At 44.9% G+C, this 16,340-nt stretch overlaps 1 protein-coding gene across 3 annotated transcripts in view; it reads right to left on the bottom strand.

Annotated features, from left to right (window-relative positions):
• The window catches only part of LOC122966727 (RNA binding protein fox-1 homolog 3-like), a 526,578-nt gene that overhangs the window by 13,866 nt on the left and 496,372 nt on the right, over nucleotides 1-16,340 (bottom strand). For all 3 annotated transcript variants that reach the window (XM_044331033.1, XM_044331034.1, XM_044331035.1), the window contains 5 exons: nucleotides 9,352-9,495; nucleotides 4,733-4,786; nucleotides 1,737-1,829; nucleotides 877-937; nucleotides 730-783 (listed from right to left, as the gene is read on the bottom strand). In XM_044331033.1, coding sequence (XP_044186968.1) covers nucleotides 730-783; nucleotides 877-937; nucleotides 1,737-1,829; nucleotides 4,733-4,786; nucleotides 9,352-9,495 — 406 coding nt within the window. The remainder of the gene's footprint in view (nucleotides 1-729; nucleotides 784-876; nucleotides 938-1,736; nucleotides 1,830-4,732; nucleotides 4,787-9,351; nucleotides 9,496-16,340) is intronic.

Here is a 16,340-nt window from a genome sequence, read left to right as displayed (position 1 = left end):
GACTGCTTTCTGTCATGGACAGTTATTTAGAGGTTCGCCGTAAAGCTGTCCGGGGAATGAACAGATTTTAGTCTAATGAGCAGAAAGGAAAGCCGTTAAAGTGGCGCGATGTGCTCAGCACTTCTTCCAAATGAAATAGTACCATTTCCCCCTCATTAAAATGCAAAGGGTTCATATAACATACAGCAATAAAGCTGGCATGTCGAGGCAGAGAGAGATAGGGAAAACCCCACTGAGCTCATCTCATTCCTCCATTACTGAGACCAGAAGGAATACCGGCCTTCAACAGGGTAGGTGCCAACAATATCACTCACTCAATCTCCCTTATTCGGTTAGCTCTGTAAAAGTCAATCTGGCGCACTTGGCAAATCCATCCACAGCAGCAGCCTCCACAATCTGATAACAGTTGCAGGGGCGCTTGCTCTTGAAATCATTTTTTTCAGCTTTACAGTTGCACACCACGCAAACAATAGCTCAGGCTCCCTCAGCCACTCAGAGAGGCTTGGATCATCCACTGCTTATCTAGGCTGCTCTCAGATTCACTTTGATTTGAGGGGAATTTCATGTTCAGTAGGTTCAGGATGAACCTGATTGTAGAAATTCAGGGTTCAGATTGGGATTGGCTGCGGCTGATAGTGGCCTCAGGTACGGTGCGGTGCAAGTGTTGGAAGGGAGAGCGTAAAACAGCCTGTAAATTCTAACTGCAGAGGGACAACTATAAGTTCTTACCGGCATACAGTTCAGGACCATAGACAGCTCCTACCACTGGATTCAGCTTCCAGCCTGGTGAACAGGGGAAAACTCAAATAAGAACAATAAGAACTAAAAGGACACTTTGTTGTTCTTTAGTGTTTTATGATAAAGTTCGGCACTTACCATTCGTGTAAGGGTTGGCCACTTTTTTGTTTGTCATCACTCGTGCTGTTGCATTGTTCACCTGCTCAAAGCAACAAAACACAGGATCTGTGATTACTGACCTTCACATTTAATATCCAGATGTCTAGGATGGGCCAAAAGCAAGCAGCAAACCAAGACAAATTCATAAAAAAAATAGATAAATAAATAAATGATTATGTAAATTTGTAGCACTTTGGTGTGATTGAGTTTGGTTCACCCTTTCATGAATTTATTCATCATTTCAATTTTCTTACAGATTATTCAATTACTGGACAGAGGGGGGAAAGCATGCACCAATTACCCACAGATATGAATAAAAAAAGAACATCCTCCAAAATCAGTAATTGGTTGGATAAACAAATGGATTCCAAAAGAAAAACACAGACAGTGCTTTGATTTTCTTCTATTGACCTGATGAGAATGACTGAGTGGGAGCTCCGCTCGTCGTAAACAAGAGCAGAATTAGAGCAGGCAACACTAAACGATGGTGACAGGGGAATGCAGGCCTTCTCAGTTTTGACATGAACCCAGAGGATGATGGCATGCATTCATTCTGCATTGTCAGGTAATGATGGACAACTGGCGTGTCCAGGTTGACATGTATGGATCCCGCTTTCTACTGAGAACAAGTTATATGCACCATTATGCATGCATGCATCCAGGCACACGTACACTCAGGGATGCATATATACTCACACACACACACACACACACACACACATACACACGCTGACACACAGCCACATGCTAATGCATGGGTTTATAGGTAAGTAGAGGAGGAGCTTGGCAGCAGGCAGGAAGTCGAGAAAGATGAGGAAAAGGGGAAAAAATGAAAGCACCTCTATTTTGCGTCCCTCTACGATTGTACCGTTTAGTTTCTCCCGTGCACGATCAGCATCTGTGCTTGTTTCAAAAGTTACAAACCCAAAGCCCTGAGAGAGAGCCACGTTAGCCACCGGTGAGGAAAAAAGGAGAAGGAAAGGATGGACACACACATACACACACACACACACACACACACGCACACACATAGAGGAAAAAGAAAGGGGAAGGGAGGAGAGAAGGGAAAGAGAGGTGAGAAGACAGGAGTAGGTGAGCAGCAGCGGCGGCGTCAGAGTCGAGTTGTAAGCAGCCTGATTAATTAGAGGCAGTTAGTGAGGCGTCAGGAAACAGCAAACAGAGAGATCCGAGGAGGAGAGGATAACAGTGACATGACCTCACACAACAACACCAACAAACCTGCCTGCTTTACCCAATTAAACAGCATAGCACCGGTGCCATGGGTGAATGTCAGGAAGCAACGGATGCAAAACACTCTGTTAGCTGCCATAATAGTCGTATAATTATCTACACAACTTCAGCAGTGTGCTGCTCAAACGGCCCCCGTCTCCCTTTGAAGACGTGGGCAACAGGAGATAGAGTGAGGATGAATTCTCTAAAGAGATGCTAACTTGATCTCTGACTATTTCTAATTCACTGCACTTATAAGTAGGACATTTTTTTATGGAGGCAAAATTGCACCAGCTCATTGATGCAAAAAAAAAAAAAAAGTGAACGGTGTCACCGTAAATACCATCCTCTGTGATAGAGAAGACTGAGGATATTGACTTTAAACCCTGACCAAAATAAACCCAACCTCTCATTTTCATCCGCTCCTCCCCAACTCTCTGTCTCCCTCGCTCCCCTGAGGGAGGAGGGAGGGGAAGGGGGGGGGTTTGTCACTTCCCTGAGTTATGTGGACTGGGATACTGGACCTGAGCTCTATAGTGGAAGCATTAAGATATGCTGGCCAAACAAGTCCCATTCCTTTGGTTTCTATATATACTTATAGAGAGGTATGGGCAGGGGAAGAGGGAGCATGGCCGGCGCTGCCTGATAATTGCTTGAGGATGTAATACATGTGAGAGATGGTGAGCAGTGTGATCTCGTATGCATACACAGGATCTCCGGGCTGCTATTCCTAGCATAAATAACACGGGGCCTGTCCTTGGGGAAAGAGAGATAAAGAAATAAATTCAAAAAAGGAATTGAGGGCAAAATTAATCCTTTGGACATTCACCCGACTGTGGTTACCCCCTCTATCTTTTTTTATCATCATGCACAAATAATTAGCTTACAAGAGGGGAGAGTGGAGCCACCATTTTTCAAAGGAGACAAACATATTGAATGCAAATTGCCAAAGCTTCATAGGAAATAGATTGTTTATTAATGGCCTGGTAGGTTCATTATATAGCACACAGGGTGCGGGAGAGAGAGAGAGAGGCATCATGGGTAATGGCTTTGTAGGGCACAAACAATAAATGCTTGTTACGGCGGAGGAGGCAGGTTTATCCGGTGCTCAATCTTGTCTGGCAGAGGGGGCTGAGTGCAGCAGCATCGCCAGGTTCCAGGGCTCCCTGCATGCCTGTATACGAGCCCAAACTACTCCCAGGTATGAATGGGAATCAATAGTATTCATGCCTCAACACCCAGCCAGGGAGCCTGTCTCCTTTATGAATGGAAAGCTGTGGAGCTTAGTACACTCTATTAAATGAACAGCTGGATGAGTAGCACTCAGCTGTTCACACCACTGCAGGCTTCACCTGTCCATGGTAGGTGGTTAGGAGACTGATACTGCGGTAAATGCAGCAGCACGGCGGCTATTTTTCTGGTGGCTTGTTGTTATTATTGGTTTAGGGATTCATATTTTCGTCGAGTACTTCGTACATGACCAAAGATCTGCAATGAGGACACTGTTAAAATAATTTTCTTTGATATTTTCTGGACAATTTTCCTTCCTTATACTCAATATATCCCATGAAACCAATGTGTATCGTGTGCAGCCTGATGTATCTCATTCCTCTGTGTCATAGAGCTCCATTGTTGTCCAAAAACTATTAAAAATATGTCAGTGAGACAAGCTGTTCCACGTACACTGTCCCGCTGCCAGGAAATGCACCAAATGTAAATGACTTCACGGCTGAAAATAGTCCTCAGAAATGCTGCATGTCGTCCTGTTTGATTAATGTTTTTTTTTAAAACTATGGTGGCCAGTTGTTTTAGGAAATTACTGACCCTTTTTAAAAAATGAAACTATATATTTGTCATCCTTTTTTTTTTTTTTTTAAAGATTTATAGCCTCAGTAGGTGCAGAGTAGAGAGAGGGCAGGGGAGTCAGAAAGTATTGAGAGATGGACTAACACATTGTTGGTTTTGTTTTTTTTTCATAGGATTTATTGACAATAAGAAAAAATATAAAATACCACCAGCTTTATCCTTTTGCTAAGATTGGTGTTTCTAAACTGTTGCATTTGGCCATGATTAATCTTAAACAGATGAATTAAATTAGCTTGGATGTGGGCATTTTTTGAGTAATTAAATGTGTGAATGCTTCTTTTGTTTGCCCACAGCTTGACATATGAGGTGAAGCATTAGCCTTCAAACAGCATTATCCAAAGATATGTTATATTTCAAAACAAAATGAGAAAAACCTGAATAACGTTGGACCTACTTAATAAACTCTGAGGCTCCAAAGAGGACCAGGTCCCTAAACAAGTGGTTTCAATTCCATAAGCTTGAGGACCTGCAGCCTGCTGGTGGATTAAGTGAATTGTGAAACAGCTCAATAATGAATTGATTGACAGGGCTAATGATTCACAACTTGGGTTGGAGCTGCAACAACAAAAACAATAGGGAGGGAGGGAGAAAGAAAAAGAGAGGCATGGTGGATGCAGCTCTCCAGGACCAGGCTTAGAGACCACTACTCTCAGCCAATGTACACACTACACTAATGCCATCATTAGGAAAACGGAAGAAGTACATGGTAATGAAGCAGCTGGCGTTCTAGTTCACTTACCTTGGATCCTCGCTCATTAAAGATAATCTCCACATCTAAAATCTTTCCAAATTGCTGCAGAGAGAAAAGAAAAAGAGAAGAGAAAGAGCGGGGCAGAGATGAAGTTAGAAAGCCTCACTGACTGTGAATTCATGAGAAAGACGGCTGGAGAAAGAAAAAAAACCATTAAGGCAATATGGAAATGTTACTTTTGTAAGGAAATGGCGGTCAATTTGCATTTGTTAGCTTGGCAAACAGTTCTTGAAGCTGGCACGGCATCCTTTAAAAAGATAATTCATAGCTGCTACTTTTGTGCAGTTTTGTAATTTTACCAATATTATACGTAACAAGATCACAGTATCTGCTGTTTGTTTGCCCGCTTGTTTAACACAAAGACAAAAGAAGGAGCGTCGGATGATATTTCGATGTTGTCCTTCCACTTCCGTGATTACCTAGGGGAAAACTCTCTCTTCATTCACGTCTCCTGAGCAGATAACTGAGCTCTGACTTGTGGAGAGTCCGCTGAAGCAGTTCTGACTGTACCTTCCTATCCTATTATATGCCTCTATCCAGTTTTTTTTTTTTCTATTCTTTATTCTCTCTTCCTTCTCTTTGTTTGTGTGCTCTCACAGTCAACAGGACCTAAGGGCCGGTCCCCGGGGGTTAACATGCTCCAGCCTTTCGATTTAACAGGCCTGCCTTTGGATCATTAGAAAACAGAGGAATGAAAGTAAACTGTAAGTTCCTCTAATGAGTGGAGTGAGAGCGACTTTTAATTGCTGTCTACAATGGCCGTATTATTTCATTAAAAGTAATTACCCTGTCAAGCGGTCCGCGTCGCCTTCATTTCAGCACAACAGGGAAGAAATGGGCCTTCCATGTGGTCGACGCTCAATGGGAATGGATGGATCGTTTGACTGAGCCACTAATAGGGGTTAGGAGGAGCTGGCTATTATCTGGCTGGAGTGAGTGGAGTGGTCTTGAGGAGGTAAGGGGTTTATGGGTTAGCGAACAGCATATGTCCCCCCCCTCCCGCTTGAAAGGGTAACGCAGTGACTTCACCGCGCCAAGTTAAAGAAAAAGACCTTCATTACAGCAGTGTGTATCCCCCCCCCCGCCCCCTCTATATATCTTGAAAAGAGATTCTATAGATCCCGTCTACACTTCAGCCTCATACGGCGCTCAGCTCCATTGATTTGGATGGGAGGCGTTGGCTCGATCACACACACACACACACAAACACGCAGGCATTTATATCCCAGCGTGATGCCCCTTTCTCGCCTGAGATGACAATGCTTCCCCCACGCAATGTACAGATGCTAATTGTTTTAACCGAGCGTAATGGGCTTGTGGCGTCGATTAATTAGTTTCAGAGGAAGTCGTCTTTGTGGATTTCCACATGGCGCTGGGGACTGCTCGCTGCTCACGAGTGATCTCATGCACTTCTATCCCCACCCACCCACTCTCACACACTCACACACACACACACACACACACACACACAAAAACAGCTGCATCAGCAGCGCCGATAAACAATAGCTTCAATGGGAGGAGTCTCCAGAGGGAGGACAAGAAAGAGACTGACGTCATCTGAGAGGCTGCAGCTAGATCAATGCATTTATAGACTATAAAAGCAATTCAGTATCAATATGAAAATGATCAGAAGCATCCAAAAATTAAAGAACTGTACCAGTGGTTTGCATGTTTCAGCTTATTTATCTCAAAGACTTTATTTTAGTTTTACAGCTGAACATTTTGCAACCATGCAGCTCTGTTTTAGACATTTAAGTACCTTTTTTTTTTTTTCTAATGCAGACTTTCAAAATCATTCTGCACTTAAACACTCCTATCATACCAAGAAATAGAAATGATAGTGTAACACTGACAAAAAATGACTGCAAACCTGATGTTCACTGGGACGGATTGCACCACACAAGCAGTGTGTCAAGAATCTGCTAAATGATTTTTTATACGACATCCAAAAATCTGAAATCATACAGCATGCATTTAAAATAGTCAGCAAAAATTTAAAGCATACATTAATATCAGATGAGCTAAAACTTGTAAACACACTGGTATGATTCCCTCCGAGTGTGCGAGCAACAAACAAGATCGAGGCCACTGAGCCTCCATCTTTGATTCGCTTGAATATCTTTAAGCTCTTCAGAAACCTATAATTACACTAAAAACAGCCCTGTGTATTCAAACAGTAGAGTGCCAGTTTAGAGCATGTTCAGGCACAGTAGTCAGTGTGACAGCAGGATGGGGGGGGGGGGGGGGGGGGTGGCGGGGAGGGGGCAGAGGTCCTGATTGCTCTGGGGAATGCTGTGAGAGCCCTTACGTGCACTGAGACAAGCGCTGCCGAAGAACACAGTTGCACAAACGAGGGCACCCTCGAGCAGCGCAGCATGGGCGCCGCGCAGAGCTCACTCACTCGCTCGCTCGCTCGCTCGCGCTTGGAGTGTTTTCATTTCCCCCACACTTGCTAGCTCTCAGAGATCACAGTTTCTAATTACTGATTAAGGTCCGCTGTGGTCATCCTAATGAGCCCTTCATTCAGCGCCTCGTTAAAGACTCACGGGTTTCTTCGCAACCTTAACCCTGTGGCGGGCGAGGGGTGAATCTCAGGCACCTCCCTGCTCATCTTAGGGTGCCGGCTCCAAAGCGCTTTCTACTGGTGGCTGAACCTTCGCTGCTGTCACCAGAGGAAGGGTTCGTCTGTGCCGTGTGGGAGCAGATGGAGCTCCTGGCGGGGCTTTGATCAGCTGTAGGGGCCTTCTCTAGTGGGCCGTGCAGCACCTCCACTCTCCCTTCTCCTCTTGCCTTACTGCCTGCATGTCTGTGGGTTTCACTCATGCGTAACAGTAATGGCGTATTGAGCCGGTGGCACTCCAGAAGCCATTAGAGCTAGAGGGATGAGGCTTTGCACATGCTGATCACACAAAGGCCTATTGTGGAGGGCCATGTCAGAGGGTGGAGCGGACCAGCTATCTCCTTGCCAAGCTCTACCCAAGACAATCAAGCCCACAATCCTCTACTATGCCAACCACCAAGAAGGGAAAGGGGGGTGGGGAGGGGGTGTAATGGGAAGGAATGGGCAACACGTGGGTGAGGAGGGTGATTGAGGGGGACTGGGTGGGCTGCGATCAATTTTGTATCGTATATCTGCATGCGGCGGCCAGGCACACAAAGCCTCCGAGCTAATTACTGAGGCGATTTGGATTCCACACGACCTGCACCAGAGCTGGGAACAATAAAGCCAACAATCAGAGAGAGAAAGAGAGGGGGAGAGAGAGAGAGAGAGAGAGAGAGAGAGAGTAGCCATGTTGTCTGCAATTTATAAAGCCACAGTCAGGGCTCTTGAGTAATTAATATCATCAGCTGGATGTTGTCTTCATATACGACGAGAATTAACGCCTCCGGGTTCTAATGGTCCAATTAGCGCATAACATTTAAAGTACATTTTTGGCAATCGTCTCCATTCAGATCCATTATCGTTATTGAATTGGGGATGTTTGGTTCAATTCTTATTGAGGCTTTTGTGAGACACAAGGGTGAGCTGTTGAACTATTCATTGCCTCATTAATTGGGCAAGAGACAGAGACAAAGAGAATTTCTGTCAGGGACCTCTGGTATGTTGATGTGCGATCTGATTGCATTTGTCTGCAGCTCACTTCTCTCTATGTGTGGCCCCTAGACAGGTAAGTCAGGTAGAATAATTTCCTTAGTCCTTATTCCAGATGATATTTTAATGTTCTGTGATGATCTAACAGGTACTAAAACGAGGTCCAACGGGGCAGGAAACTCGAGCAATAACAGGTTTTTAGACAAACCTCTTTGGGAGAAAAGGTGGAAGACAAAATTATTACCACTCTCTGTATCTGTATCTCAACTAACTTCAGTGTGGTGTTAGATCTGCAGTGCAGCAGTGAGCTTTTGTTTTTTTTTTTCTTGCATCAGCACCTGATTGAGACTGATTGGCCTGTTTGTCCCTGCTTTCCCCATCTTGCCAAAGCTCTGTTACTAGATTGCCAAATATTCTACTTCACAAAAGTGTAATAATCTCCTTTGACGTTTGCGGAGGCGCTCCTCTTTGTTTCAGACGAGGTGGGGCGCCTGCACTTCATTGGGAAACCCCCCCAATGAAGGATTATTACAGACATTTCGGTGAGCTCAATTTTTGTTTTACCTCCAAATAAAGTGGTTTTGATAATCTGCAAATTGTTGGTTTATTCACAACCTGTCTAGTCTGGTGTTTCCTGCGCTGTCGCTGCAGACGTCAGCTATTAACTTGGTTAGTAAACCGTATCATAACTGATATAAATAATGGCTAAAACAGGGAAAATAAGATCCAAGTGTAATTAGGACTCGTGGCAAACATGAACTCAATAAATAGTTCTTTATATTAAAACTACATTGGCAGAATTGGGTGTTTTTGACTGGGGTCCCCCAGGACACCAATACATTGGTATTTCTAAAAAGCACTAATTAAAACAGACACAGAAAACAATGATATGAAGTCATTTGGAACAAATTGGTTGACAAAGTCATGAAAGATTGGAATGACAGAACAAAGCACCTGTGATGTATGACAAAAAGTAAAGTCCCCCAGCCGGTGGGATTAAGGTTAAGGTACTCACCCCAAACATTTGCCTTAGGTCAGGGTCCCGGAAGCGGAAGGGAATGTTGGAGACATGTAACCTTTTGGGCTGCTGCTTCTCTGAAGAGTCTGAGTGCTGGAGCTGGAGCTGCTGAGAGCCCTCTGTTTGCGTCACGTCATCTGTCTGCCAGAGGGAAACAAACAGAGAAAAGACACAAGCTGCTCATTAGCTGCTACAGTATACTATACCTCCCGGTCCTGAAGTATGGAGACGGGGGGGGGAGGGAGGGCGGGGTGGGGTGGTGGGGTGCAGGGTGGGGTGGGGAGCAGGCCTGGCTGACTAACTTACTCAGCGTCTGCCATTTTTCAATCTGGCGAGAAAGCCAAAGCGATAAACAGCTGATGACTTATAGTGTCAAACCTGAGATTGTGCATTACAAATCCACTTATTAATCTCTTGCACTTAGCTCTAGAGCAACAGGAAAGATTGAAGGTGCTGACAAAAAAGGCGTGGATATACGTAGATCCCACAGAGCCCTGACATGTCTAGACTAAAGACACATTATTGGTGACGTTTGCACACAGCCATCAAGAGTGCGAGGCCCAAAGCCCTCAGCGTTGTTGTTTCCATCATTATGCGAATGCTATGCTGACATTTCTATATAAATGACGCGTCTCATGTCAATGACAAATTCCACTTGTTTCTCTCTGTGACACCTGTGATAGATTTCACTAAGGGGTGCTGGTGGCTTGTCTGTTCAGGTGGACCTTGTTTTTGAGGCAGTTGTTTTTTTGTGATGTATTTTCTTTGCACAAAACCTCATTGGTCAACAGCACACTTTATCCCCTCTTCTATGCATTATTATGGAATGATAAGTCTATCTGCACAAGTCCTCATATAAGGCAAAATAGATCATTTGTCAGTGTCTTTCAAAACATATTTGACTGTTACAAAAATCTGTCATAAAAGCATTTTCTGACGAGCCAACTTACAGAACTTAGAGAATAAAACTACTTGGTTAAATGAATAGTTAAACATTTTGGAAGGTATAATTATTTGCTTCAGAAACTTAGATGACAAGATTGATTTCAATCTCATGTCTGCAGTGTGGTTGTAAAGCCAGGGGACAATTAGCCTAGCTTAGCATATAGACTGACAGCAGGGGTAAACAGCTAGCCTGCCAGTGTCCACAGTTAAATAAAAATATATCTACCAACACCTAACCCTAACCCTAACCCAACCCTAACCATAACCCTAACGCCCTAACCCTAACCATAACCCTAACGCCCTGACGCCCTAACCCTACCATAACCCTAACCCTAACCCAACCCTAACCCTAACCATAACCCTAACCCTAGCTAACAAAATTAACAGGTTTTTCGTTTGTTTAATCCGTAGTACACAAGCAGAGATGTAAAACGTCAATTTGTGGTTTTAGCGGGAGTTACATGCAGTCACTGCAGTCATTTTGCAGAAAAAAAACAGCCGGGTGCAGAGACTTCCTGATTAATTATTTTGGTCACAGTTAGATTGCCAGGCCTTCGTGCCTGAAAGTTATACTAAAATTTTAGTATAAGCTGTAATTATCAACAGTTTCTGGCAACCCAAGCTAAAGCTCTGAGCTGATAGATTAACTGTTGTCAAGAAATAGTTTCAGTGCCAAACTTGCCCTTAAACATTTTTACATTTCTCTTAAGGTACAGATAAATTACAATCTCTACCTTAAGAAAAATGCTAATTAGTGACATTTATAGGTGCTTTTTTTAAACTTTGGAGCGAGTTAGTCCTGGTTAAAAGAAACCAGAGGTGACTGTTGGTAGAGAGCAGGAAGTCTGACACTTTGTACACAAAACCGACCACTTTCCTCCCGCAAATCTATAACAATGTCACCGCTTCCTCCTTCGCTTCTGAGAGAGGACAGTAATTAATCTCATGACCATCAGGGGTCACTCATCAGCAAAATGCAAACAAAGCTTGTTTGGAGCATTTGAACAAACAACCACTGCTGACAGTCTCTATTCTACAATAGCAAGCAAATGGTTAAAACACAAATGAACTGGGATTTAAGTGCCGGTGACTCTGGAAAGGGACTAAATAAAGCGACACAGAGAGGAAGGAAGAACGGGGGAAATGTGAGAGTGGAAGTGGCAGATATTGAGTACAAAAGCTGTTTGAATGTGATATGTAAACTGCAAAGTCTCCTGGGAAGTGCTCTCTGAGTATGGCAAACACACTATACACTGGCTGAGGGAAGTCACATACACAGACACAATCTTGTACCGAGATACAGACGTGAAAAGGGAGTAGGTTGTTGCCAGAGTACAAACGGTTCAAATGACACACACACACACACACACACACACTGATAACCCTCACCCTGCTCCGAGGCTGTCAGATGGCTGCAGGCCTCTCTTAGTGATACATTTCCCACCATTTAGGAAATGGGGTAGGGATTTATTCATTATAATTCATCATCACAGTATTATCATTATCATCATGATCGTAATGATGATCGCCTTTATTATTCTCATTATCATAATCACAATCTCCACTGTAATGGCTGTCATTTATTTGGTTTTTATGGCCCATTCCGAGACGGTGACATACATTGTTAACAGTGACAGTTGTTTGATTCAAGGTCCCACTTTGTCTCCCCTGCAGCCATCCAGGTAGGGCAGGGTTGGTGGCAGCTTCCTAAGTCCCGTCCGGGCTCGACGACGACGACGACGACGACGACGTCCGAACCAGAGGTTAACAAGTGGCGAAGGACACGGGAGCCGGGAAAAATGCAGTGAGCCGGTCTGCCCGGCTGGTAAGGAGTGGATTTGTGACAGCGAGAGACGGGCAGAGGGGTCTTAACTCTGCCGTGTCCTCGCACGCTGGAGGTTAATAGCCTGAGTAGCCATGTTGGGCCCCAGGGGTGACACATTGCAGACAGATGCTGGGACCGTGGAGGGTGACAAGGTACCAGAGCCCCGCGGGTCAATCTGTTTCATCGGTCACACATGACACTATCGACCTTTAGCGTATGTTACCAGACTACTGAGCACCGCTGTCCTCCAGCTCTGTCTGTCTGGCTTTTTATCACGGCAGGCGCAGTCGCGTGTTTGCAAACATCCAGATTAACTTTCACTCGGCGCACAGACGGGCCAGCAGCATACTGACATCGGGGGCAAACACACATACGGTGAACACAAATACTAAATCGCTGACTCCCTAGCACCCCAGACTGCATCCTACTAACTCAATAACTCGGGAGTTGTCACCGAGATCCAGGATATCTGCCTCTGCACGCCTCTCCTCCTGAGTCTCCAACCTGCCCGCCTGGATGTGAGATGGTGGTGTTGCAGAGGAAAAAATAATTACCGGCGTATTACCATAGGAGGCCACCTTCAGTGGCACTTTACCGTCCCGACAGCTGCTGTCACAAAGAGGAGAAAGGAGGTGGGATGCAAAACACGCCGCCAAAGCCGGCAAACCAGAGAGTGAGAGAGATGTCAACTCCAGCAACTCTCGGGCTTCCTGTTCAGTCATTTCTCTAAAAGACTCCCTTGCTGTTATTTGCAAATCGCCTGCAAAGTGCTCTGCTCAGCACTTTCCCCCTCCTCGCAGAGTGGCATTACAAGAGCATAATTGAAACTATCTGATTGGAATGCTGCCAAGCAGGTAGATTACATCCGATTAAATAGTGGTGGTGGTGGGGGGGGTGGGGGTTGGGAGGATACTGAGTCTTTGCTCACAAGAATTATAATGCCTGAGCTTTAATTCATTATTTTCCACTCCTGCTCCTCCACTGTTTGTTTTCTCTTTCTAAAGAAGCAGCAAATATATCCCCTCCATCACCTGAGAGAGTAAGGGGGGGGGGGGGGGTGTGTGTGAAGGGAGTTAATGCGGAGAAGAAGAGCGCTACCACACCACCTCTGCCTCTATTTATATAGAGTAGCAGAAAAGTCTCATTCATTTGCTGCATAGAGGAACGTTAAGAGACCGACGGGTTGAAAGACTTCAGAGGCTTGAAACATCAGTATAAAAGAAGAGACACAGTGTGAGTAATATAACTGCTTCTTTGATGAAAAATAAAAAATAAAAAAAAATCAAATATACAAGCTTGCGGACACTGAGGGGAGAAGTCAACTCCGTTTCCCAAGATTCATTTGGATGAGGGAGACTACTGTATGCTTTGCATAAAAGCAGTATAAATGAGTTCACTTTCAGATCCTGGGTGAATGTAGGAGGAATTCACTATAGCTTCCCATCTGCGGCAATGAAGCATCCCTAAGTTGCTAAAGCTCTGATTGATCGGCTTGTGTAGCAACAGTGATTGAATCATGGGTATTGTAGTATTTAGAGATATCCGCCAAACCAAACTGATGGGAAAAAAAGAGCACGATTTCTCCAGGAACAATCAAATTAAACGATCAAAACTGATGAAAATAACACGGTATTGTCAAAAAAATCCCATCGAAAAGCCAAATTCAACTCTGAAGTATTGTCTGCCTGATATATCTCTCGTCTCTCTGTGCTGTAGACCTCCGCTGTTGTTCATCAACTATTAAAAACAAGTCAGTGAGTCACACCGTTGCACTCCGTGACACGTTCCTTCATTATCACGTCGTTTATTTTGAATCAAATCCCACACACACACACACACACACACACACGCCGCCCTGCTGCCGGAAATATTCACTAGAGCACCAAATGTAGATTAATACGCTGCTGAAAATAGTCCCCCCGATAAATGCACCGTATCCTCCTGTTTGTTTGTTAGAAAAACTCCAAAATGAAAGTATATTTGTATATATATTCGCAGTTGTTAGAGGATTCAGGAGGAACCTGTAGACTCGGAGTAATACAGTAATTCAGGAAGTGGTGAGAGATGGACTAACGCATTGTTGGTTTTTTGGTCTTTTCTTTGGATTTGTTCACAAAAAAACAACATAGAATAATGCTAGTCTTATCCTTTAAATTACCCAGGAGAGTTTCTATGCTGAGGAGCGCTGAGGATATCTATTATATCTTTGAAAATGGGAATTTACAATAGAGGAAAAAAACCAGCAGCTCCTCCCCTCTTAAAGATAACACAGGCATTCCCTTTTAATGGTGCCCTACATGCTGTCATCAGCACCGCCTCTGAAAGCGACACCCTGGTGGAGTCTCAATCCCTTAAACACAGCTCACATGAGAGATGAGAGCGTGTGTGTGTGTGTGTGTGTGTGTGTGCGTGTATCCATGGATGTTTGCATGTGCTCGCCCGTGTTTTCCGCATGCCCTTGTGTGTTTCGTGTGTATGTATGTGTGTGTGTGTCTATGTTATCACAGTCCCCCAGAATACCCTTTGGAAAGTCTTCATGCTGCTGACACGGGCTGTGAAAAATCTGGAATTGAGTGCTGCCCTAACGCCACTGCCTTAATTTGTTATCTGAAAAGAGAATGATTACTCATGAAATTCAACCAAACCTCAGACTATTTGAACTGAGCCAGATAACGAGCTCGGTTTTTTTTTTTTTTTTTTTTTTTTTTTTCTCCAGCAGAGCTCCCTGGCAGCCCTCTGCTACCCTCATCTCTAAGGATTTGGAAGAGAAAAGTTGGGGGCTGCCTCTCTTCCTCAAGTCTCCCGCTTTCAAGTCAGCCTGTTTGAACATGGCACGGAGCGCGGTCCCAGAGGTCTGGCTCTGGACAACGCCACCTTCCCAGTATAGACGGGGAATTGGTTGACACAGACAGAAACAGAGAGAGAGGAGAAGTGGGAAAAAAAGAGTCCCCGCGCCTCATTAAAACATACACACTCTCTCCGCTCTCTGCGGGGGGAATTCACACAGAATCCATACGTTTCACTGAATTTTCACTGTCTCTTGACTCTTTTTAAGTCTTTAAGTCAAGAAGATGTGCAGAGTAAAGCGTCGTCGTGGGGTAGAGGAGCTGAGCGCAGCAGAGTCGAGCCAAGGGAGGAGGAGGATGAGGGGAGGGAGAGAGAGAGAGAGAGAGAGAGTCGCAGTGAGAAGCTGATCTGCTCCCTCAATCTGTGTTTCTGCAGGGTGCCCTAATCAAAGGCACCCGGGCCCGTCTGTGGCACCCAGAGCAAACAGGCTGGGTCTGTCATTAAAGCTGAGGAACACAGCGGTGGGCGACACTACACCAGCGGCCCCCGAGGATTAGACTCTCTGTTTACACCCCACTAATCTCATCCCTCTGTCCTCCCTGAGAAAATATGGGTGGAAGTGGGGGGGGGGGAGGGGGTTGGGGGGGGGGAGAGAGAGAGTGAGGATGCAGAGAATGGAGACGGGGGGGGACGGCGCAAGAAGGGGAGAAGAGCATGAAGGGAAAAAAAGTAAGGCGAGCTCTCATCTCTCCGTGGCTACCATCTCTGGGCTTTCTTCACAGTGGGTGAACAGATGAAATGAAATCAAATGCGAAATGGAGAGAGAGAGAGAGAGAGAGAGAGAGGAGAGACAGAGAGCGGAGGAGTGGTGTACAGTGTCGAGAGGAGGGAGGGGAGGAAGAAGAAGAAGGAGGAGGAGGAGGAGGAGGAGGAGGAGGAGGAGGAGAGGCTGAACCTCCTGCCAAGTCTCTCCTCACTTTAAACTCTCTTGTGTGTCAGCCATTACTGTAAGTGCGCCACATAACCATGGAGCAGTTGGAGAGCGTCACACATATCTTCAAATCAAACATTGCTACATTAAAGAGAGGGGGGGGGGGGATGATAATATGCAATGCAATGCCATTGCTCTGCTTGTGCCGTATAAGCACTTTTCTGCTGCCAAATGTCCATAGCTGTATGGTAATTGTAAAGCTGGGAGAATTGAGTTATTAACAGCGTTCTTTAGGAGTGACCCAGATCCCTCTCAGGAGGGCTGTGGCCTCACCGTGACTTCTCTCCCAGCAGGTGTTTTCATGCTAAAGGAGAAGAAAGACGGTCTGAAGGTCTTATTTTTTTCATCTGTGCCAGCATTATTCCTCTTTCTAGATGTGCTTCTAAAGTTCGGAGCTAAGTCGTCCTCATTTTTTTTTTTTTTTTTTATCTACATCTG

This window comes from Thunnus albacares, chromosome 17 (genome assembly GCF_914725855.1).
Source record: "Thunnus albacares chromosome 17, fThuAlb1.1, whole genome shotgun sequence".
Taxonomy (NCBI): Eukaryota; Metazoa; Chordata; class Actinopteri; order Scombriformes; family Scombridae; genus Thunnus; species Thunnus albacares.
Note: the sequence above shows the minus strand (reverse complement) of the source record. Positions and strands in the feature narration are given on the sequence as shown.